Here is a 23430-nt window from a genome sequence, read left to right on the forward strand (position 1 = left end):
CCTAAAACCGAAATAAAGTAACAAAAAAAGCCCAAAAACGGGCCTGCCCTGGACAGGTATCAGTGGTTTGGTTCAAACAAACATGAATGTTAGTTTAAAGGGATAGTTCAGCCCCAAAATGCCTTTTTTCTATCGATTAGTCACCCCATGGAGACTTGAATTCATGGTTATTTCTTTGTTTTTGTCGCATTCCTAAGCCAATAATTTGATGACCGGCAGCGGTTCCGCTAGGAGACACAAAGAGTCTCCTTTGTGTCTCCCACCAGAACCGCTGCCTACCGGTCCCGCTGGTCATCAAATTATTGGCTTAGGAATGTGAGAAAAAACAATAAATATTTTTTGGGCGAACTATCCCTGTAAGGGTGGGTGATAGGGCAAAGATATCATATCACGTTTTTGTTTTCCAGCCGTGATCCACCATCTTATCACAATTTTTTTTCATGTTGATTTTTAAAACATTTTTTTTGTTTTTTGCAAGAATAACAGTGTTCCAGGGGGGTCCCCAGATAAATGATTGAGCGTTAAGAGCCAAATGGCCCCTTGAAATGCCATTTGGTTCCATTTGTACACTCAAGAGTTAAAATAACACTGTGTATTTTACTGTGTAGATTGGGGTCCCAAGAAGGTTTAAAAAGGCTTGTTGTGACGTTGCCGTCCGACATCAAACCTCATCTTTGCTAAATGAATGCTAAATACTGAGTCCCGGGCAGAAAATAGTCTCTGTGCATACAGTAACTGTAGTCCCGGGTTTCCAGAAAGTGGAATACTGTATCCGTTTCCTCATGTTAATGTTCCCATTTTTTTAAAGAAGGTTCCAGGGGTCCCCAGCTAATTTCGTTAATGTAGAATTTAAATACGTTTAACCACTTTAACCCTATATATTATAAATACAAGCTCTCCAAAAGTCTTGAAATAAATGTGAAACATTTTGATTATTTTTTAAACATTTTAACAACACAAATCTTGTATCGGGGGTCCCTGGCACAAAATATTTTCAGATGGGGGTCCGTGGCCAAATCCGTATTATTTTTGGTAGGTCCTTGACATGAAAATGTTTGAGAACCACTGCTATGGAGCATAAAAGAGTCTTCATGATGACGCTGGTGTGACCTCCATGAAGCACAGACCTGGCAGGTGGGTGTTGGAGCTGTGCAAGAGATAAGAGGAAGGGAAAAAAAATGTTTACTCTATGTACAATGACTCTGACACCCCATCCATACAGCCAGCGACATGAGCGAGCGATCAAAAGTCATGAAAATACATTTTGCGTTTCTATAGACCAATTATGTGTTTACCAACATTGAGACTGGATGCACAGGTGATTGTTTCATGCAATCAATTCTCAACCTGTTGTTTTGGGGTGCGCTGGTTTCAGCACACCCCAACCCCCCCTCTTGTGTGTTGGCTAGTGAGGCGCGTCCTAGCGAGACCTGACAGAATGGGTTTCATTGCGCGCATACTGGTTGCACGCATACTGGTTCTTATCAGTGTGACGTCGTCTGTTATGGGGTCTATAAGACTGTCCTGACGCGATTTGCGGCAACGTCGAACCACCCCTCCAACATTAGCTTGCAGTGTCTCTATTTTGGCGAGGTTTCGCGGTCATTTCTCCTCCCCAAACAATTGTTTTATTGGTTGAGACCTGGCACGCTGCTTTGTGCCTGGTTCCTGGAACACAGCTATTTTGATAGAAGAGAAGGAGTTCCACCGTGCGCCGAACAATTAACCACTTAAACCCCAGCGTCTGTATTGTGGGGAAAGATTTCGCAGAAAATAGTCGATCGGCAAGCGCGACACGTTGTGAGCTCGATCTCAGGAGCATCTCAGGAGCAGGATCATCAGCAGACAACAGAATTAATTTAGTTTTAGTCATAGTTTTTTGAAAGAAATCCCATTGAGTTATATTTTAGTCAGCTGAAATGTTTTAGTTTTAGTTTAGTTTTAGTTTAGATTTTTGTACATTTTTGTTGACTAAAATAGGAAATGGCAACACTGATTGGGCCATAATGTAAAATCATATTCTAGGAACAAATACTTCAGAAAAAATGAGATATATCCACACTTTTTTCTTTTTCTTTTTTTCAATATGTGAAAATCGTTGACATAACATGAATGCTGAATTAAAAACATTGGGAGCTTATTTGTGTACGGATACTACAGTTACTTCTTTATCCTGCAACCATATGGGTTGAGCGTGCAATCGTGCATACTAGAGCCTAACCGATGCCATGTTTTTGGGTACGATGCGACCACCAATTACCAATGTTTGACCGATGTTTTGTCAATACCCCAAGTGCAAAATGTTCTGATCACTTTGAAAAACTTAGATTTGATTAAAGTCTCTATTTGGGAACATTTAACTAACAAATATATTTTAGATAGACACAAAGTGAGTACATGAACTGAACTTAATTGTGTTAACCACTCAAAAAAATCTAAAATAGCAGATCTACAAGCTCACAACATGTCGCACCACGACACGTTGTGAGCTTGTAGATCTGCTATTCATGCTACATCAGGGACGCCAGATTGAAAGTGGGGACACATCATCTGCAAACTGTATGCATACAGTACATACATGTGCCGATACAAGTGTTGTCAAAAAAGTTAAATAGTGGCCTATATATCGTCCAGAACGATATTTTGATCTAACGCTAGTGCACACCAATAACCTTAGTTTCTACCCTTCATGCCAAAAACAGGTGTACCCAGAAGCAGACTCTTCACCTGATATGTCCGGGCAGCACAACAACAGAGAGGGTGGAGTCTGGAAGGCATCTGAAAAGCTTCCCCAGACGGTGGTCCAACTTCCTTACAACACGTTCAGTTGTTTCCTGGTGGACACAAAAACTCATCAACACACACACACATCACCCAAGATCCTACTCTATGTGCTTCTAGCTAGGGAGGTAGCAAACATTTCTGAGCCCTGTCCATCCATATGCAATATCTCTGAGGGCCCCCTTTCACATCGTTTAAAACCTTCAAACATACCCTAAGTCACACGGTACTGTATGTTCGGAAATACGCATAAATTGTTGCTGATGATTCAGTTCACTGCGCCCTAGGTGCGCTGAGTGTGCACACTGACTGACCCTACTCAGGTGGTCCATATACCAGTGCGTTGACCCTGAACACTGATGACTTTCCTTTTGAATAAAGCATTCGGTTAGTTATTCTGGTTTTACCCCCTAGGTTGTTTTTGCCCCCATGCTTTAAATAGTTTTTTTTAGACTCTTTTTTTCCAGATGTGTTGTTTTTATGCAAATGTTTTTTATTCTGTACTGTAGCACTTTGAGTGCAAAGAGCAAAATAAATAAAACATGTTTTTATTATTGATGAAAACAACAATGGTGGAAGAAGTCATTGTTAAATGCGTGCTAGACGAGGCTAAATGTGTGAACAAGGCAGGAAGAGCCAGATGAGGCGAGTACTGCTACAGTCAGTAAACTGTTGTTTCTTCTCAGGCAGGTATAGGAAGCAGTGAGGGATCAATAGAGACGGCAGGCACTGAGGCACGAAGCAACAAATACATTCCACCCTCCACAGGCAAGGTGTGTTTTAACCGACCGTTCGTAAATCAACTGAACTAAGCGCACACCATGACGTCACCGCCAGGGCACTCGGAAAACTGAGGAGATTCTCAGAGCGTATTTCCACACACACGGTTTGCAAAGTGGGGCCAAACAGGGGGCACCAGGGGGGGACAATTGGAAATATTTTATTTCGATTCAAATTGGGTGGGAGTAATGTTAAGTGTTTCCATTTTCCATTTGATATTGTGTTTTGTCAATGTCTTGTTTGATTTTTTTGATTTGAGCTAAAAAGCATTATTTTACACTTTGGGCTATTCAAAAATAGCAGATATACAAGCTCATAGCGCGGCACCGAGTGCCGCACTACGAGCTTGTAGATCTGCTATTTTTGAAAAATCGTGAAAATGTGTGCAAATCTTTGAATATATATATTTTTAAAGCGAACATTTTTAACTCAAATCTTTGCTTCTGGGGGTCCCTGGAACAAAATATTTTGATGGGGGTCCGCGGCCAAATACATATAATTTTGGGGGTCCTTGACATAAAAAAAGATTGAGCACCACTGATATAGAAACATAGGTTTTTCAGAATACTGTTGAGATTTAGGAGACATGTAGAATCGGCTTCAGGTCTCAATGGGAAAAAGAAAATCTATGGATAGCTGTATTATTTAATGGCTGAATGTTAAAATTGTTACTAAGATTTATTTTTACTTTTATTCTTTATCATAGTTCAAGTTCATATGATTATTGTGCCACTTTAACCACTTTGAACCTGGCGCCCCCTATTTTGGGCGTGTCATTGTTGTCCTTTTTTATTTGTTTTACTAGCAAAGAACAGCAGATCTACTGTACGCAATGCGATGAGTTGTGAACTCTTGTTTTAATATTTTGATCTCACATTCAGGTGTTTTACAAGTGTGAAAATCGTCTGAAGACGCTTGAAGCAAGCGTACAGGACATACGACGCCACAGTGAATCTCACCTGAGAGCCGTGCATGACCGATTCCCCCTCACAGCCCGATGGAGCAGCGCTACGGGGAGCCCACGAACGCAAGTGTGGTGGTGTCAGGGATCGGCACACCAGGTACTTCTGGTTCCACAGCACTTGGGAAGAGCTAAGAGCCGCGTGCACACCCTCTGAACTCTCAAACTCTGTCTCGCACACGCAGTCACGCGCACACGCACACACACACACAAAAAGAGACCCACATATGACTGTTAACCCATTAACTCATTCAGTGCCAAAATTCATTGTAAAAAAAAAACATTCAGTGCCACAGCCAAAATTCATTGTAAAAAAAAAAGTGCTTAGGAGCCGAGATACAGCCTTTTTCAGTAAGAAGTTAAACAAGAAGTGAATGGAGCAGAACATTTTCAAATCATCATATCTTGGGTTCTGAACATTTCTTTCAAAAAAAAAAAATTGTTTTTTGGGCGTATTTTACGTCCTGTGGCACAGGGCTTATTACATTGGACGTATTTTACGTCCAGTGGCACTAAATGAGTTAAGACCTGAGTCAGATTCTACAAATGGCATCTAAATCAGCAACATGTTGCTATATATCGTTGCTGAATATCGTCGGGTAGAAACCTCTTATCTCCATATGTTAACGTTTGTGTTTTTCGTAAATGAATGCTCTACTTGTGTTAATACTACAGTGTCACACTAAAGTACCAAAAGTAGCAGATGTACAAGCTCGAAACGCACCGCGAAACGCACCGCGAAACGCACCGCGAAGCGACGCGTTTTGAGCTTGTAGATCTGCTACTTTTGCTATTTTTGAATTTGAATACTGAAAAGTAACAGTTTTGGACATATGAGGTCTCAACCCGACAGAGACGATATATAGCTAAAATCCAAAATGACACAGATGCTTTCCCCGGTTTTAACGGGTTAAACATACCCAAAGATAATCTACATTTAATAACGCGAGGCCATGTGTTGTTTTTGACTCACCTACGTAAGCATGTCTTGCACGTTTCCCAGAAGGCTTGGCAGGCAGGAGGATTCTCTTCACCGCGCCGAAGCGACCGAACGCCTCTCTGAGTTCGTCCTCGGACGTCCCAGGGGAGGCGGCGTGGTGAAACTGGCCCGACGTCGTCGTGGTCTTTGCTCCAGCGGTCCCATTCACAGTACATAGTTGCTCTGAACAGAGTTCAGCCATGGAGCCACCGACTAGACTTGGCTGCAAGCCGTTAGTGGTTTCTATAGCGGTGATATCGGGCACGTGTCCGTTGGTCATTGCGATCACGTGGCCATCGTCGGGCCTCTGTGCAACGACATACAGCAGGTGGCTGTTGAGAGGGTCGTCTTGCAGAGCCTCTATGGTCACGTTCAGGTCCAACATTGACTCGTGACAAGGCCTCTGGACCTACATGTGGTACACATACATAGGGGCTGTGGTCACGATTATGACATTTTACGTGACGATTAATTGTCACGCACATAATTGCGATCAACGATTTAATTGTGTTTTTTTGTCGTTGAACATTGGAACACGTGAATAAAAATTACATTTCTGTTTGGCTTTTAGGCTTTGAAGTTCACAATAACCTAAATATACAATGAAATATTTTATATACATTTAATAACTTTATACTTCAAAACAACATTGATAGTGGAAATAGCCGATCTACAAGCTCACAATGGCAGATCTAGAAGCTCACAATGCGTCGCGATTTGACGCGTTGTGAACTTCTAGATCTGCCATTTCCACTATTTTTGAAAATGTTTGAAAATATATGAAAAAACAACATGGAAACGAGTATGAAGATTATCTCAAATAATTGCGATTAGGTGATGATGTAATAATTGTGACAGGCCTACACATAGACACCAACAGGTTATCCATTTTAGATTTGAGCTAAAAAAACATTATTTTACACTTTGGCTATTCAAAAATAGCAGATATACAAATTAGGGATGCCAAGTGGAAAGTGGTTATACAACTTCATGAATTATGATCTTCACGTGCAGTGGGTGAGTGCACTGCTGTTTCTGTACCAATGAGAAGTTCAAAGCCATCTAAGGGCAATTTAGAAAGAGCAAAGACGAGGAAGAGAGGAAACAAAAGTACTAGATAGTAATAAGTGTGTTTTTAATGGAAATTCTTAAAAGCATATGTCCGTCTCTGGTTTCCTTGATTGCTTTGAAAAGTTCAGAGCCATTAGGGGGCAATTTAGAAAGAGGAAAGATGGTAGAAAAATGTCAAAAAGTACAGAGGTGGCTTTGGAGATAATCCTCCTATATTAAAATTGCCTCGTGAGTGCGCGGGCGGTGGACGTCACAAACATAACATACGGACCTGTGAGGCACACCACAGTGCTCCTTCTATGACATCCCTCTGAGCTTCCCTACCATGTAATATCTTTTTGGGGGGGGGGGGGGGTATTTTCAGACATATTTAAATATTAATAAATAAATAAAACGAATAAACAATAACTTGGTGGCCCCCCCTGGGATGTCTCTGAGGACCCCCTAGGGGCCGCGGACCCCCTGTTGAATACCCATGGTCTAGATCAGTGGTTCCCAAACTTTTTAGCCCAAGACCCAAAACAGAAATCATACGTTTGCCCGGGACACAAACTAGTGAAAATAGCAGATCTACAAGCTCACAATGCGTCGTGGTACTTCTTAAACATTTGTTTTCTAATTTATGGAATTTATTCTATTTCTTTTTTGATTTATTCATGGAATTATTTTTGAAAAATCATTGAATTTGTTTTTATTTCCTGAAAAGTTTTAGCCTCGTCTAGCACGCATTTAACAATTACTTCTTCCACCATTGTTGTTTTCATCAATAATAATAATAGAAATACATTTTATTTATATTGCACTTTGCACTCAAATTGCTACAGTACAGAATAAAAAAAAAATCATAGGCTTTCTTGGGTTTAAAATCCTCTTAGCAGACCTTGTATTGAACTGCATAAAGTAAGTTTGGGCCATTCATCCATCAAATAAATATGTTTACGAGGCACATTCCGTTTCCCTAAAACGCGAGCCTGAGGGGACGTCCGCTGAAAGTGCTGCGCTGAATGATCCGGTCAGTGAACGATCTGTCAGTATGTTCAAAGAGGGAGAACACAGAGCAGGGGCAGAAAGAGAAACCTAACAAAAGGAAAGGATGAAAGGACAGAAGTTAGACGTACTGTATACCTTTATGCAGTGTCCATGCACCTTCAGTCCATTCAGAGTCTGTACAGCCAGCTCAGCACCTTCCAGCAGCTTAAACTCAATTTCTGCATGAAGCTGGAGAGAGAAGTTCAGTTTTTAGAACCCATACTGTGATATACGTGTATATATATCATATTGTTGCTGTCGGGCAAAAACCTCTTATCTCCAGGTTTCACATTTTTATGTTTTTTTCCATAAATGAATACCTTACTTCATCATACTGTCACATAAAATAAGTGAAAAATAGCTGATCTGCGAAGCGATGCGTTGCAAGCTTGTAGATCGGCTATTTTCACAATGTTACTTTCATAATAAAACGGGGTTTGGACATGCGAGGTTTCCACCCGACAGTGACGATATACAGTATATCATTCTACAGGTATGATCAGCTGGACCGATTAGCACCAGACATTGTATGCACGCTGCCATAATAATACTTTATATGTATTCTGGAAAATTTTAAAAATATCTTAGATTAAATTATAGTTTTATGGTTGGTTTAAATTACTTTGTCTATTTCATTTTAATCATTTCAGTTATATTCCTGTTGTTTCTGTCTTTCTATCTTTTTAAAATCAATTTTCTGTGAATGTAATATATATATATATATATATATATATATATATATATATATATATATATATATATATATATATATATATATATATATATATATACAGTATATATACAGAGACCCTAGTCTCTGTATCGAGGTGAACTCGAAGAAAACGAGCACTCTTTTTTCAATCCGACTGGTTTTTCAATCATACTGTAACATATATATCCTAATTGTTCATGGATATTGTTGTCTTGGACCCCAGGTAAGACTAGCTGCCATATATGCAGCAGCAAATGGGGACCCGTTCCAAATAAACAAATAACTAAACAAACTGTATCAAATGGGGGTCTGTGGCCTAATGCATATCGTTGTAGTCGGACAGAAACCTCTTATTTCCATATTCTAACCTTTTGTGTTCTTTCGTAAATTAACGCCCTACTTGATCTTAACGCACAAAAGTAGCAGATCTACAAGCTCGAAACGCTGCGCTTTGAGCTTGTAGATCTGGTAATTTTGCCCTTTTTGAATTTGAATCCTGAAAAGGAATAGTTTTGGACATATGAGGTTTCCACACGACAGATACGATATCAAATTGCCCTTGAAATTCTAAAGGCTTAGAACCAGTGGTGTGGTGAGGTGTAGAATGGAAATGCAACTAGAGCTGTAGTAGTAATAGTAGCCTGGGGAGAAGTGGTGGAAAGCAGAATTCCATCCCGGTTCTCCTCGCGGTGACAGAGAGGGTGCAACAACCTTACTCTGAGAGTGGCCTTCAGCATTCGGATTCTCCGCACGGCCCCGCAGCGGCGGAACAACCTCCGCACGTCTCTCTCGCCGTAACCTGCCGGGAACGACCCCGCAAACACTATGCACATCTCCCTCAGACGTGCACACACCTGTGAGACACGCACACACACACACACACACACACACAGTAAATGAACCGAACACACACAGTAGAGCTGCAACTAGCGATTATTTTCATAGCGATTATCCTATCGATTTTCTCCTGGTTTAACCGTATAACCGAGAAGCGTATAGAGAGAATAGAGAGAATAGCGAGAATAGCGTAAATAAATAGTTTTCTATTTTAGCTATTTTCCATTTTTTTAAAAACTGATTGTTTGCATTTAAATTGTGATTAAATAGATTTGATCGATTAAAATTAAGCTTGTTGATCGGCTATTTTTGACTGAGACCTGGTCAATTACGTTTGGAGTCAGTAAATGGTTCTCAAACTTTTTTATGTCAAGGACCCCATAACTCAGAGTGTACAAATGGAACCCAATGGACCCGAAATGGTCCATTGGGTTCCGTTTGTACACTCTTAGAGTTACAGACCTGTAAGGGTCCATTTGGAACCACCCCTCTCAAGGAACCCTGAGGGTCCCTGGACCACACTTTCAGAACCAGTGTTTTAAGCGGTTGTAACCAGTTGTTTTCGTACGAGAAGGACTGACCGTGTGGTGGAGCTGCTCCTGGTGGAGGAAGGAACTGTTCAGGTGATCAGAGAACTGGAGGACAGAGAAGGACGGACATGTCGTCTTCCTCTTGAAAGACCACAGCACCTGAAACAACAACAGAGGGAACATGAGACACTTCAAAACCAGGCATCACTATTTTGGGCGGGTGAACATTGTTTTCAAGTTGCTTTTTTCAATATTTTGATAGTTTGATATTCCTTCGACCCCCTTCCGATATAAGCCCATTCAACTACCAATTATGATTACTGTACTAGATTATCGGTCAATAGAGAGTACTGATACAATAGCAGTTCTATATACAGTATATATAAATACGCACGCACGCACGCACGCACGCACGCACGCACGCACGCACGCACGCACGCACGCACGCACGCACGCACGCACGCACACACACACACACACACACACACACACACACACACACACACACACACACACACACACACACACACACACACACACACACACACACACACACACACACACACACACACACACACACACACACACACACACACACACACACACACACACACACACACACACACACACACACAGTATATTAACTCCAGTATAATACTAACTCTGTGTGGAATGGATGTGGTATGATTGTCATCATCGTTGTAAGGGCTTAAACGCTAAACCCTTTGTAAAACATGAACCAATACGTTACAGAGGACGCTCGTGGCCATTTTGCTAATGGCGCGGCATGTGTACTAATCATGTGCTGCCGCTTGCCTGTGTAGTGCAAATCACCGGCTGCTCACTGCCGTCCCTGGAGGACGTTGCCACCTCATCACACCGTCTCAGCAGAGCCACTGACATAATCATCAGGGACCCCCACAAATCCCAGGCACCACTTCTTAGAACTGCTGCCCTCTGGCACGTGGTATAGATCAGTGGTTCTCAACCTTTTCAGGCCACGACCCCTCAAAATAATCATATTTGAACTGGGGACCACCCCAAAATAATCATATTTGAACTGGGGACCACCCCAAAATAATCATATTTGAACTGGGGACCACCCCAAAATAATCATATTTAAACTGGGGACCCCCCCCCCCCCACCCTGACAAGCACTTGGAATGTAGGAGTTGAGCCATTCAATTTTGTTTGAATTTAGTTTTGTTGAAAAAGATTGTGATAATAGCCGATCTACAAGCTCACAACGCCTCGCAACGCCTCTTTCTTATATAATTTGACAATTTGGCCAATGTTTGACCCTTTTTTATAGTATAGTTTGTTGATTACCTTTGATGCAGTAAATGGTATTTTTTCTGGTATTAAAAGTCCTTAAATTGTCACTTCACTGTTCTCTGGGGAGTGGGGACCCCCCAAAATCATGTGGGGGGTCCCGACCCACAGGTTGAGAATCACTGGTATCAGTCATAACAACACGTACCACTAGGTTCAGGTAGGGCCGTCATGATTATGACATTTTATTGTGGCTCAAATATTTGTGATTAGCGATTTAATTGCGTTTCTGTCGTTGAACATTATTGGAATTATTGGAACATTATTGAACATTATTGGAACATTATTGGAATGAATAAAACAGATCATTTTGGTTTAGGCTTTTAGGCTTCGTAAACAAAACGTGCACAGGGCACACATATGACAAACAACTTACATAATTATACTACGTAAAAAAACTATACTAACTAAACTTAAAAAAAAAACATGAATAGTGGAAATAGCCGATATACAGGCTCAAAACGTGTCACATGTTTTGAGCTTGTAGATCTGCAATTTCCACAATTTTGAAAATTTTAGAGAATATCAGATTTCTTTTCATTATGACGATTATGCGAAAAATAATTGCGCTTATCTCAAATAATTGCAATTAGGCGATTATGTAATAATTGTGACAGGTCTAGATTCAGGAACGGTTTCTTTCCCAAATCCATAAGGAAAAAACTAAGTTATGCTGCCCTGCACCTTGCACTTTAATATCAGTAATGCAATATTGACTTTACCTTGATATGAATGACAGAATATGGACATTATGTGTGTGTGTGTGTGTGTGTGTGTGTGTGTGTGTGTGTGTGTGTGTGTGTGTGTGTGTGTGTGTGTGTGTGTGTTCATGTGTGTGTGTGTGTGTTCATGTGTGTGTGTGTGTGTGTGTGTGTGTGTGTGTGTGTGTGTGTGTGTGTGTGTGTGTGTGTGTGTGTGTGTGTGTGTGTGTGTGTGACATCATCAGCCAGCATGCAATGTTCTAAAACCGTTGTGTCCCGTCGTGAATCACTGGTCTGAACTAGGCTTAAAGGGATAGTTCAACCCCAAAAAAATCGATTTGTCAATTCATGGCTATTTTTTAGTTTTTGTCGCATTCCTAAGCCAACAACTTGATGACCAGCGGACCGGTAGGCAGCGGTTCCGGTAGGAGACACAAAGGAGACTCTTTGTGTCTCCTACCGGAACAGCTGCCTACCGGTCCGCTGGTCTCCATGGGGTGACTAATCGATAGAAAATAATGTTCAGGGTGAACTATCCCTTTAAAGGTACATGTACAAGACTCAAGAAAGGTACTGTGATAGAACATGATCACATTACACAGTGTTCTGCAGCTATTATTGCTAAATAAATATTAAAAAAAGATATAAAAAATACACGTAAATGCATGAGAAAGTAACTAAACCATTGGTTCTCAAAGTGGGGGGTACTTGGGGGGTTCCAAGGGGGTCCCCAGCAAAAGTAGTTAACTCACTGAGTGCCAGAATTATTTCTGGCTATTTCTGGCCAGTGTGATTTATTTAAAAAAAATATCAAAGTAAAAAAAAAGTGCTTTGTAAGCGAGATATAGCCTTTTTCAGTTATAATTTAAACAAGGAGTGTATGGTGCTGCAAATCTTCAGATAATGATATCTTCGGTTCTAAACAAAAAAAAATTATTACTACTATTAATTTTTTTTTCAAAAACACGTGAAACACGTGATTGGCACGTTGCACCATAGCGGTAAAACATGTGAAACACGTGAATGGCACTCAATGAGTTAATAAGGCATCACAATCATTTTAACCAATTTATCCATTTATATGTTGGCTATTCAAAAACAGCAGACCTACAAGCTCACAGCTCGTCACTTCGTGCCGCGTTGTGAGCTTGTACATCTGCTATTTTTGAAAATGTTTGAAAAATATCCAAAATATTTTTTAATGATTTTGAAAATAATTTTACATAAATCTTCTCTTCTGGGGGTTCCTGGTAAAAAAAAACATTTTCAGATGGGGGGTCCATGGCCAAATACATATCAATTTGGGGGTTCTAAACATGAAAAACTTTGAGAACCAGTGATCTAAACAGTCAATGTACCAAATGTAAAATAGCATGTAAAGACTGACATGGCCATCTAGTGGTGGCATTGAATAACATCGTACTTCGGCGTACTATGGTGACGCAAGCCAGAAATGTCAGTCCTACAAGCTCACAACACGTCGCGGTGCAGCGCGCTATGAGCTTGTACATCAGTGATTTCCGCTGCATAATACTGTAAGTAAAGCAAAAAGGTATGTGGAAAGAACACAGCACTGGGTAAGTTATCAGCGCTTTACCCTCAAACTACTACTAACAAGACCAGAGAAAGAAAGAAAGGAAGAAAAGAGCAGTTGATTTCACCTCAACTCTAAACCAGTGGTTCCAAATTATTTTGGTGGGTCCCCAGTTGATTAGCTTAATGTGCAACATTGTGTTCTCACTCAACAGTAAACAAACCAACATACAGTAATAAGTGTATACCGGGTATCTGCACATTTCTAAAGTTACAATTTAATGACTTTTAAGACCTTTTTATAATACAAAATTGACCGAATTGTCAAATATTATGTAAGAAAGAGGAAAACATTGAGAAAATAGCCGATCTACAAGCTCACAGCGCCTCACAGTGCGAGGCGCTGTGAGCTTGAAGTTCGGCTATTTTCTCCATATTTATCTGTGGAACCGAGTTAAACTAAATGTAATGCCTACAATTCCAAGTGCTTGTCAGGATGGGGGGTCCCCAGTTCAAAATTATGATTATTTTGGTGGGGGGGGGGGTCGCTACCTGAAAAGTTTGGGAACCCTTGCGCTAAACCCAAACACAACTCACCTCTCTGTCAGAGCTGTGCCACTGCTGATTGGACAGAGCTAAGCTGACATCAGCACGCTTCCCCAGGTACGCTACCGACTGTCCAGACCTCCGCAACACATCCTCAAACCTGAGGGAGAGTTTTTATTTTTAACAAAAGAATATTTATTCAGAATGTTCGCTACAAAAACATTATTTAGAGCAACTTCCCATATCTTTTACAGAAAAAAGTACGCCTTCATAGTCCCATACATTTTTTAACACATCCAAGTCCCCCCTTTTTTCATAGTAACTAAATTCTTGAAAACTGCTAAACAATCACACCTCTGCCCTCCATCTATTTTTTCTTTCCTACTTAGATAAATTGCCAACTTTGCTTGCCCAAAGAGGAAATTGTGATGTTCTGTACTGTCAGAATCAGAGTTGTTTGCATTCGTTTACACCGTAAACAAATGCCTGTAAACTGCCCATAAACTTTACAGGCTGAAAAGGGCCTCCTTTTGTGGTTTTACCGTACAATGTCAATGATGAGCATATTTTGAATTATTATTATATATTATTTTTGATTTCTTGCTCACCTTTGTTACATCATCTTCACTATGAATTGAGTACAAAGGACCCCAATGGAAACAAGCCAATGGCTTTCTTGGGTGTTTTAATTCCTATTAGCTGACCTTGTATTGAACTGTACTTTCATGTGCTTTATTCTGCAAACTTCTAATAAAGTATTCAATCAATCAATCAATCAATCAATCAATCAATCAATCAATCAATCAAGGCAAGGTAACTGCACAACCCAAACCTCTACCAAAGTGATCTTGCCCTTTAACACTGTAGATTCATGGTCCAGGAGATCAAAATATGTATCAAATGGGGGGTCCTTGAAATAAAAAGAAATATTGAGAATCACTGCTGTAGAGAGAACATACCTGTTACTGTGTGGAGGTTGGGTGGGGGTGGGCGTGGAGGCACCGACAGCATCTTTGTTGTCAACGGTGGGACAAATCCCCCACAACTCCTCCAGATGGCGCTCCAAAACCTGCCAGTCAAAACAGAAGAGGATATTTTATGTCCAAAGGGGGGGTTGTAAAGGCTGGCTGCAGCATGCTCCAACCGACGCAGAGTTTTGCTCGGCTAGTGTAGGCAATAAGAACAAAATGACGTCATTAAGAACTTAAATGACCTTTCAGAACTTTGTTCGGTAGTTCTTAAAGGAGAATTTCGCCCGACGGTATTCGTAACTTTATTATGACGTTATGATATCCTAGAACGAGTGGTACAGTACAGAAATTCTCCATAACGGATCCGCCATGGTCCTGACTCCTTGCCTATGGTCCTTGCGCGTGGAAGGAACACGTTATTCCAACCAGTTCCTTTCCCCTCCATCAGGCGCCCCGGCTGTCATGGGGGAGGCGTTATAGCGACCAGGATTACTACATGTTTTTGTGAAGGTATTAACTACCCTGAGAGACACGGGGAGAACATGCAAACTCCACACAGAAAGGCCCTTTCGCCAACCCCACCTAGGGTATGGGCACTGATGACAGAGGACACGCCCCCAGCGCCCCCGGCGGGAATCGAACCCAGGACCTTCTTTTTTTTTTTCTAAACTTTTTATCCCGCGATTTTTGTAACCCATTTTTTTCACCCGGTGCCAATTTCCTAAGTGATCCTGGGCGCTACACCAGCCCTACACCAGCATTACACCAGTCCCCCACAGTAGGGAGGCCAGGGCCGAGCTCATGCTTCCTTCAGGCATGAGAGCCAACTGACCTTCTTGTCACCTGTCAGGGGGGAGTTTCCCTGGTTGGACGTAGCGCGTGGAAGGAACACGTTATTCCAACCAGTTCCCTTCCCCTCCATCAGGCGCCCCGGCTGTCATGGGGGAGGCGGTATAGTGACCAGGATTACTACATGTTTTTGTGAGGGTATTAACTACCCTAGGAGACACGGGGAGAACATGCAAACTCCACACAGAGTAGGCCCTTTCGCCAACCCCACCTAGGGTATGGGCGCTGATGACGCGGAGGAGAAGACACGCCCCCAGCGCCCACAGCGTCCCCCGGCGGGAATCGAACCCAGGACCTTCTAGCTGTGAGGCGACAGCGCTACCGACTGCGCCACCGTGCCTCGAACCCAGGACCTTCTAGCTGTGAGGCGACAGCGCTAACGACTGCGCCACCGTGCCCAAAAATCGCGTATTTTAATAGCATTATTTTTTTCTGGAGAGATCTGATGTTTACAGTGAGAGAACACTATACAACCTGTTGTTCTTGAATGCACTCTAACGTAAGCCGCGCTTTTACGACGCTTACGGTCGGCCTGTAAACATCAGATCTCTCCAGAAAAAAAGGAGAAAAAAAAGCTATTAAAATATGTGATTTAAAGCAAGGACCATAGGCGCAGGTTTTTAACATGGACATGGAGATGTGGCGGATCCGTTATGGAGTTATGGAATTTCTGTATTGTACCACTTGTCCTAGGATATCATAATGTCATAATAAAGGTAAGAATACCGTCGGGAAAAAAACAAATAATAATAATTAGAGATATTTGATCCTGTGGGGAAGATTCTGTTTTCATCTTCACCCAGCTGATTGCTGCCCAAGTGGTCAGACTTGAACGCAGTGGGTGGAGCAGTTAGGGGTTAAGTGTCTTGCTCAGGGACACCACGACACATTGCCGGGGCCGGGAATAAAACCTGGGACTTTCCGTTTCCCAGGCCGGCCTGTCTAGCCCTTCAGCTATGGCCACCCCAGTGTGTGTGCGATTGTTCGGACACTCGACTCGCTCGTGATTTATATAGTTGGATGTTTCCGCAATCTGCCGGCATGGGACTGTTTTGTTGAGAGGTTGGCAGCAGATAATGCTTCACTTGTATGTATTATTGATATCGTCTCTGTCAGGTGGAAACCTCACATGTCCAAAACGGTTACTTTTCAGGATTAAAATTCAAAAATTGCATAAGTAGCAGATCTACAAGCTCAAATCACGTCGCTTTGCGCCGCATTTCGAGCTTGTAGATCTGCTACTTTTGATGCTTTTGTGTGACGTATGATCAAGTAGGGCATTAATTTACGAAAATGTGGAGATAAGAGGTTTCTGCCCGACAGCAACAATATGCTTTTTGTATTGGGCCATGGGCGTGCTGAGCCATTGAGCCTGTCTGCCGTCTGTATTGTCCCTTATTGCCCGTCCGCACCGGCACCACACAATCAGAAAGTAAACAGTCTACTGGAGCACTCGTCTCGTCTGTGTCAATACACATTAACCCATTCAGTCCGGGAACGCATCTGTGTCATTTTAGATTTCTTTGGCTATTCAGAAATAGCAGATATACAAGCTCATAGCGCCGCACGAGTGCCGTGCTATGAGCTGGTAGATCTGGTACTTTTTTTTTAATTGGGCAAATCTTTGAATATATATATACATTTTTAACTCAAATCTGGGGGTCCGTGGAACAAAATATTTTGAGATGGGGGGGTCCGTGGACAAATACATATCATGTTGGGGGTCCTTGAAAAAAGTTTGAGAACCACTGATATTATAGCAACATAAGTTTTTGGATTTAGAAGACATTTGTAGAATCCCAAGAAGCAAAGATTTGAATTTTTAAAAAATCGCTTTAAAAAACATTCAAAGATTTGCACAAATTTTCACTCGGTGCCGCGCTATGAGCTTGTATATCTGCCATTTTTGAATAGCCCAAAAGTATAAAATAATGGTTATAGCAAAAAATCTAAAATGACACAGAATAATGCGTTCCCGGATTGAACGGGTTAATACACACACCACCGCAACCAGATGGCAACTACTTGACGGAGAGAGATAACACACATGACATACTGTGTCTGTCCCCCAGAAATGTCAAACATCTCCGAGGCAAATTATGTCCAAGCAGTGAGTCGGAGATTGGTGAAAGTAAACAGAACAGACATTCAGGCAGAACACTGAGAGGGTGGGGTGTCTGACGTTCAGAATTCAGATCCAAGTTCTGAGACAACTTTCTTCAGTTCGGTAAGTCCTTTCAGAGGCCGGAAAAAGTTTGGCGTCAACTAGTTTGTATGACTCTGCTATAGCATTGGTTCTCAAAGTGGCGTCCGGGGACCCCCAGGGGTCCTTGGGGGGGGGGGGGGGGTGTACCAGGGGGTCCCCAGCTAAATTAGTTACAATTAGTTACTAAATTAGCGTCACAATTAGTTACTAAATTAGCGTCACAATCAGCTAACCCCAGCTAAATTAGTTACAATTAGTTACTGAATTAGAGTCACAATTAGTTACTAAATTAGCGTCACAATCATTTTAACCATATGTTATACATATGTACTTTGGCTATTCAAAAATAGCAGATATATAAGCTCATTGTAGATCTGCGATTTTTGAAAAATCGTGAACATTTGTGTAAATCTTTGAATATATATATATTTTTAAAGCGATTTTTTTTTTTACTCAAATCTTTGCTTCCGGGGGTCACTGTCACAAAATATGAGATGGGGGGTCCGCAGCCAAATAAGTATCATTTTGGGGGTACTTCACATGAAAAAGTTGTGCTCTAGCCTTTAGTGGGTGTGTGTGTGTGTGTGTGTGTGTGTGTGTGTGTGTGTGTGTGTGTGTGTGTGTGTGTGTGTGTGTGTGTGTGTTAGGGCTTTCACCAACTAGTCGACTAGTCGACTAGTATAACCACTAGTCGACTCTGTTGGTACTAGTCGAATAGTTGAAAGAAAAAAAAAAAACTTTTAAATTTGTTTTAATGCCATAGTAATGGCCCGTCTTACTATTATTATTATCCTCCTGACTTAATTTTTTATCAAAAGGGGGTCAAAAGTATGCCCAATAAAAGCCTATTATTGGGCAATGGGGATCCTTGGAGACGCAGCTGTACTTGTGGTGCTGTGCTGCTGTGCCAGAAGCGCTTCCCTTAAAACGCCATAAAAATAAGGGCAGGAGGATAATAATAATAGTAATATAGTAGTAGGATGGCATTAAAACAATGCCCCCCCTAAAAAAAAAAAAATTATTTTTATTTGTTTTTATTTTTTTAATGTTAATTTCAACTAGTCGACTAGTCGACTACTAATTGGTCAAAACAGTCGACTCACACAAATCATTAGTTGTGAATGCCCTAGTGTGTGTGTGTGTGTGTGTGTGTGTGTGTGTGTGTGTGTGTGTGTGGACAGAGCTATATCTACCTGTTGAGGTCCTGTTTTAATAAAATATTGCGCCAGCTCCAGGGCTGCCGCGGCGTCCTCTGTGGGGTCGTGACCTATCATCTCATCACTCTGAATCTGCTTCCTGAGGCAGGGATGGGAGAATAGACAAACACATCATTTCATGAATCCCCAACTCGTCCTATGACAGTGTCGCGCAAGAGTTGCGGAAACAGCAGATCTACAAGCTCACACAGCGTGTCGCATCGGCTGGTATTCTCAGTACTTTTGAAAGATTTTTAATATCGTTGCTGTCGGGCAGAAACCATATTTCAACGTTTACATTGTTTGGTAAATGAATGCCATACTTCATCATACAAGAGTGTCACACTTAAGTAGTGAAAATAGCAGATCTAGCAGATCTACAAGCTTGTAGATTGGCTATTTTCACTATTTCAAAATGTTTTAAAATTAAAAGGGACGGTTTTGAATATATAAGGTTTCCAACCGAGAGCAACGATGTAATGAGATGCCCAAAATAGGGACACCTGGTTTAACCCATTAACACATTCCACGCCAGAGTTTAATCTCATAATGTACTCACCAGTGCCAGCGTTTTATTGTTGTTTTTTTGTTGTTTTTTTGTTTTTTTCATGTCGCCATAGACCTCGCTAAATCCGTTCAAATTGCGCGTTCATTTGGTTCTAAACACACAGGGGATCTGTGTGAGACGAGCAGTGAAGACCGCTTCGATTTGCGATCCGCCATCTTGAAGCTACAACGGTGAATGCTAAACAGCGATCAGCGATGAGAAAAACAACAACCGAGATAATCGACTTTTAGGTTTCGTTTTAGACCGGAAGCGGATGGGATCGGAAAAACCGGATCCCGGATAATTCCGTTTCCGGTGGTGCTACAATGAAATGTGTCGTATCGAAAGTGAAAAAAAGTGCAAAGTGAACTTAAAAAAAAAACAAAAAAAAAAACACCACTTCGCGTAGGTCTACGCGATTGGCACGTGGCGGCTTTAAATAGGTTTGCGTAGATCTACGCGATTGGCAGTCAATGTGTTAAGACCTGGAACGCATCTGTGTCACTTTAGATTTCTTTGGCTATTCAAAAATAGCAGATATACAAGCTCATAGCGCGGCACTATTTTATCTTAATTCTTTTTTTTTTTTTTTTTTTTTTAACTCAGGTCTTAATGGGTTAAAGTGGTTAAGAGTGTCTGTGGGGTTTATAAATATTTTAAAGACAACGCACATCCTTCAGCTTCGCTGCCGAGCCAAACTACAGCAAAATCATACGACGAAAGAAAGGCTCGCAACTCTCACTCTTAAATGCTCCAAACTGAAAATACTCCAAACTGCTGCACACGAGCAATGACGCTTTGACCTGGAGGTCTTCTTCAAGTCTAGTCTTTTAGAAATATTTAACCAATGAAAAGTATTAACAAGAGCTTGTGACTAAATAATAACTACATTGGATCGGTTTTGGACATACAAGGTTTCTTATTAACGGTTTTGGACATACAAGGTTTCTTATGAACAGTTTTGGACATGCAAAGTTTCGGCCTGACAGCAACGAAGAGAGAGCCGTGTGGCACAAGGGGTTCAAATCCAATCATGGAGCTCGGCAAGGGTCGGCATCTAGCATGGGAACCTGCGAGGCTCCAATGTGGACGGGTCGGGCTGTGACATCGGCTTCTATGACAGTGGTTCTCAACCAGTGGAACGGGGACCACCAGCGGGTCCTTGAGGGGGTTCCAGGTGGTCCCCAGCTATATGATGGAGAGTTGGTATCCAAATGGACCCTTATGGATCTTTAACTCTTGAGAGCGTACGCTCTCAAGAGTTAAATTATTGTTAAACATCTGCATTGCTTAATTAAATAATTGTTATTTTGATCAACGTTTGCCTGTTATCTCTCCTATTGTACCAACATCAATACAGCATGGAATTGTGGACAAAATCTTATCCAACGACAAGTTGTGTCTGAGAGGCTAAATCTCATCAAACGGTGATCCGTGGCTCAAACGCCCGACAAATAATGGACCTTGATATGAAAAGTGATCTATGAAATGTAATATTGTCGCTGTCAGGCGGAAACCTTGTCCATGTCCAAAACTGTTACTTTTCAGGAAATAGGAAAAAGAACCTGTGCCCCAATGGGTCCAGTCAGTGTAGATATTATTTAAGCTAATAGGTTAATACTTTTCATTGGTTCAATATTTCTAATATTTATTCCCTTTAAAATGTATTCAACAATAGCGAAAATTGCGATGCGTTGTGAGCTTGCAGATCGGCTATTTTTGCTACTTTTGTGTATAATAGTAGGGCATTACTTTATGGAAAAAGTTTAAAAAACATAAAAAGTTGAGATATGGAGATAGGCGGTTTCTGCGCAACAGCAACGATATGACTGTGTGAAAAATCATTAGTAATTCTGTGGCCTGCTGACTGGCAGTGTGCACAAGAAATGCGGTGCTCGGTCCAGTGGTTTGTGAGATTAGCTCCGGACACACAGACAGACAAACAAACAGACACACAGACGTATTAGATGGCTAGACTCCTGCAGAGCCACGCCGTAAAATATGAGGTGTGTGCGTGTGCGTGTGCGTGTGTGTAAAGTACGGGTAGAAGGAGAGAGAGAGAGAGAGAGAGAGAGAGAGAGAGAGAGAGAGAGAGAGAGAGAGAGAGAGAGAGAGAGAGGAAGGGAGCCTGGTATCTTACTGGAGAATGATGTCGGCCAGGACCTTGAGCTTAAATTTTTGTCCAAACTCTTGCCTGTAGAGCAGCGAGGTGTCGACCACATGAGGATGGATGAGCTAAGAGAGGAACACAATGACAGTGACCCTTCTATGTCTATGAAGAATATACACATAACCACATTAATAAACACATTTTCAAAACATTCCCCACAATGTGAAATAATAATAATAATTTGAAAGACAATCTTCAAATTCTACAATCTACTAGCTCACAACACATCATAATTCATAAATGTTAAAGAAGATAAAGCCTACTATCCATTACATTTTTACATAAAATGGACTCTGGCAACTGACATAAAATGCAATAAAATACAAAACTCATAAAAATACTTCCCCTAATCCCCTAACAACAACAGTGATCATGGGCTGTGGGAGTTAGGTGGGGGGTTTATTTTGTAATGTTCTTGTTTACAATATCCACAGCACAAATGAGTTCTTCTACCCTTTCTTTTAGCTAGTGGGACTCTAAGCAGTGTTGCCATTGTTTTTCTTTAAAGTCACTTGTTGCGAACGCAGCGGAAGGAGGCGCGCCTCCGCGCAAGTGGAGCTTACTATGACACCGTGCTCGGCTTGTGTGTCTCTCTGCGTCTCTGCGTCTCTGTGTGCACTGCCTGTGCACTGCCTGTGTGCAGCCAAGTAAATGTCCAATATAGACGTACCATACATCAAATGAAAGGTCTTTGAAAACTGAACACACCTGTCAAGGTTGCGTTTAAGCCCGCCCCTTCCCCCGGAAGCCACGCCCCGGAGAAGCCTCCTAAAAACTCCCCATTGAAACCCCATGTTAAATGAAAAGTGCCCGAATCGCTCCGAAACTTTTTCTAGGGGGGCTAAGTGGGGGTCTACGAACAAATACTTCGGGCTCGGATTTTGGCTCCGCCCCCCGGAAGTGGGTGAAACAGGCACTTCAAACACTTTGTTGAATTGTTCAAAAACATTAAAAGTTTTTTTTTTTGTGAATTTGTATTTTTCTAAGATGCTCCTTTTAACGCAGATTTTTTTTGTATTTTTTATATATTTTTTTATTGGTTACTTTTTTTTAAATACTTTTTTTTCATTATTATATATTTTTTTTGGCGTTCGCGCGTCTTACTTGTAAATATTGGTAGGTGCATTTTTGGGGCTTGGCCTAAATGTTGTTTAAACCAGTGGTTCTCAAACATTTTCATGGATCCCCAGATTAATATGTAATTGTCCATGGACCCCCATCTGAAAATATTTTGTACCAGGGACCCCCATAAAGATTTGTGTTGTTAAAATGTTTCCAAAATATTCCCCTTTTTTTTCCCCCAAGATTTTTCTGAAAATAGCCGATGCATTAAAGTGCATTATAGTCGCTTCTTTTGGACTTGTTTTCGTAGAACTGGTTGCTTAATTCTCTCGCAGAAGACCGACCCTGGGCCTCCTGCCTGATGGTAGCTGCTCAAATGATGGATGAAGGGGTGGGTAGGGTCATTATAGACCTGAATTGCCTTTTTTGTTATGGAGCGCTTGTGTTCCTGAAGGTGTGTATTTAGTGTGTCCTGCGGGTGCATGTTGTTTGTCTCATATGATCTTACTGGCCTGGTTGACTGCCTGGGTCAGCTTGTTCCCATCCCTAACTGAGAGGTTCCCATACCAAGAGATGATGTTAACCCATTAAAACCGGGAACGCATCTGTGTAACCACTTTAACCATTATTTTATGCT

General features: G+C 41.5%; 1 protein-coding gene across 2 annotated transcripts in view; it reads right to left on the reverse strand.

The window, feature by feature from the left end:
• Positions 1–289: 289 nt before the first annotated feature.
• The window catches only part of rexo5 (RNA exonuclease 5), a 34961-nt gene continuing 11820 nt past the window's right edge, over positions 290–23430 (reverse strand). Inside the window, exons 9-19 of one of the 2 annotated variants that reach the window (XM_080454643.1) lie at positions 21702–21796; positions 19012–19114; positions 14752–14861; positions 13844–13952; positions 9732–9839; positions 9030–9167; positions 7698–7790; positions 5496–5910; positions 4521–4690; positions 2728–2834; positions 290–1147 (exon numbers count right to left, since the gene is read on the reverse strand). In XM_080454643.1, the coding sequence (XP_080310769.1) occupies positions 1090–1147; positions 2728–2834; positions 4521–4690; positions 5496–5910; positions 7698–7790; positions 9030–9167; positions 9732–9839; positions 13844–13952; positions 14752–14861; positions 19012–19114; positions 21702–21796 (1506 nt within the window). In that variant the 3' untranslated portion in view covers positions 290–1089. The remainder of the gene's footprint in view (positions 1148–2727; positions 2835–4520; positions 4691–5495; positions 5911–7697; positions 7791–9029; positions 9168–9731; positions 9840–13843; positions 13953–14751; positions 14862–19011; positions 19115–21701; positions 21797–23430) is intronic. The other variant, XM_080454644.1, reaches the window with a different exon arrangement.

This window comes from Gymnoscopelus braueri (genome assembly GCF_963280865.1).
Source record: "Gymnoscopelus braueri genome assembly, chromosome: 2".
Classification (NCBI taxonomy): Eukaryota; Metazoa; Chordata; class Actinopteri; order Myctophiformes; family Myctophidae; genus Gymnoscopelus; species Gymnoscopelus braueri.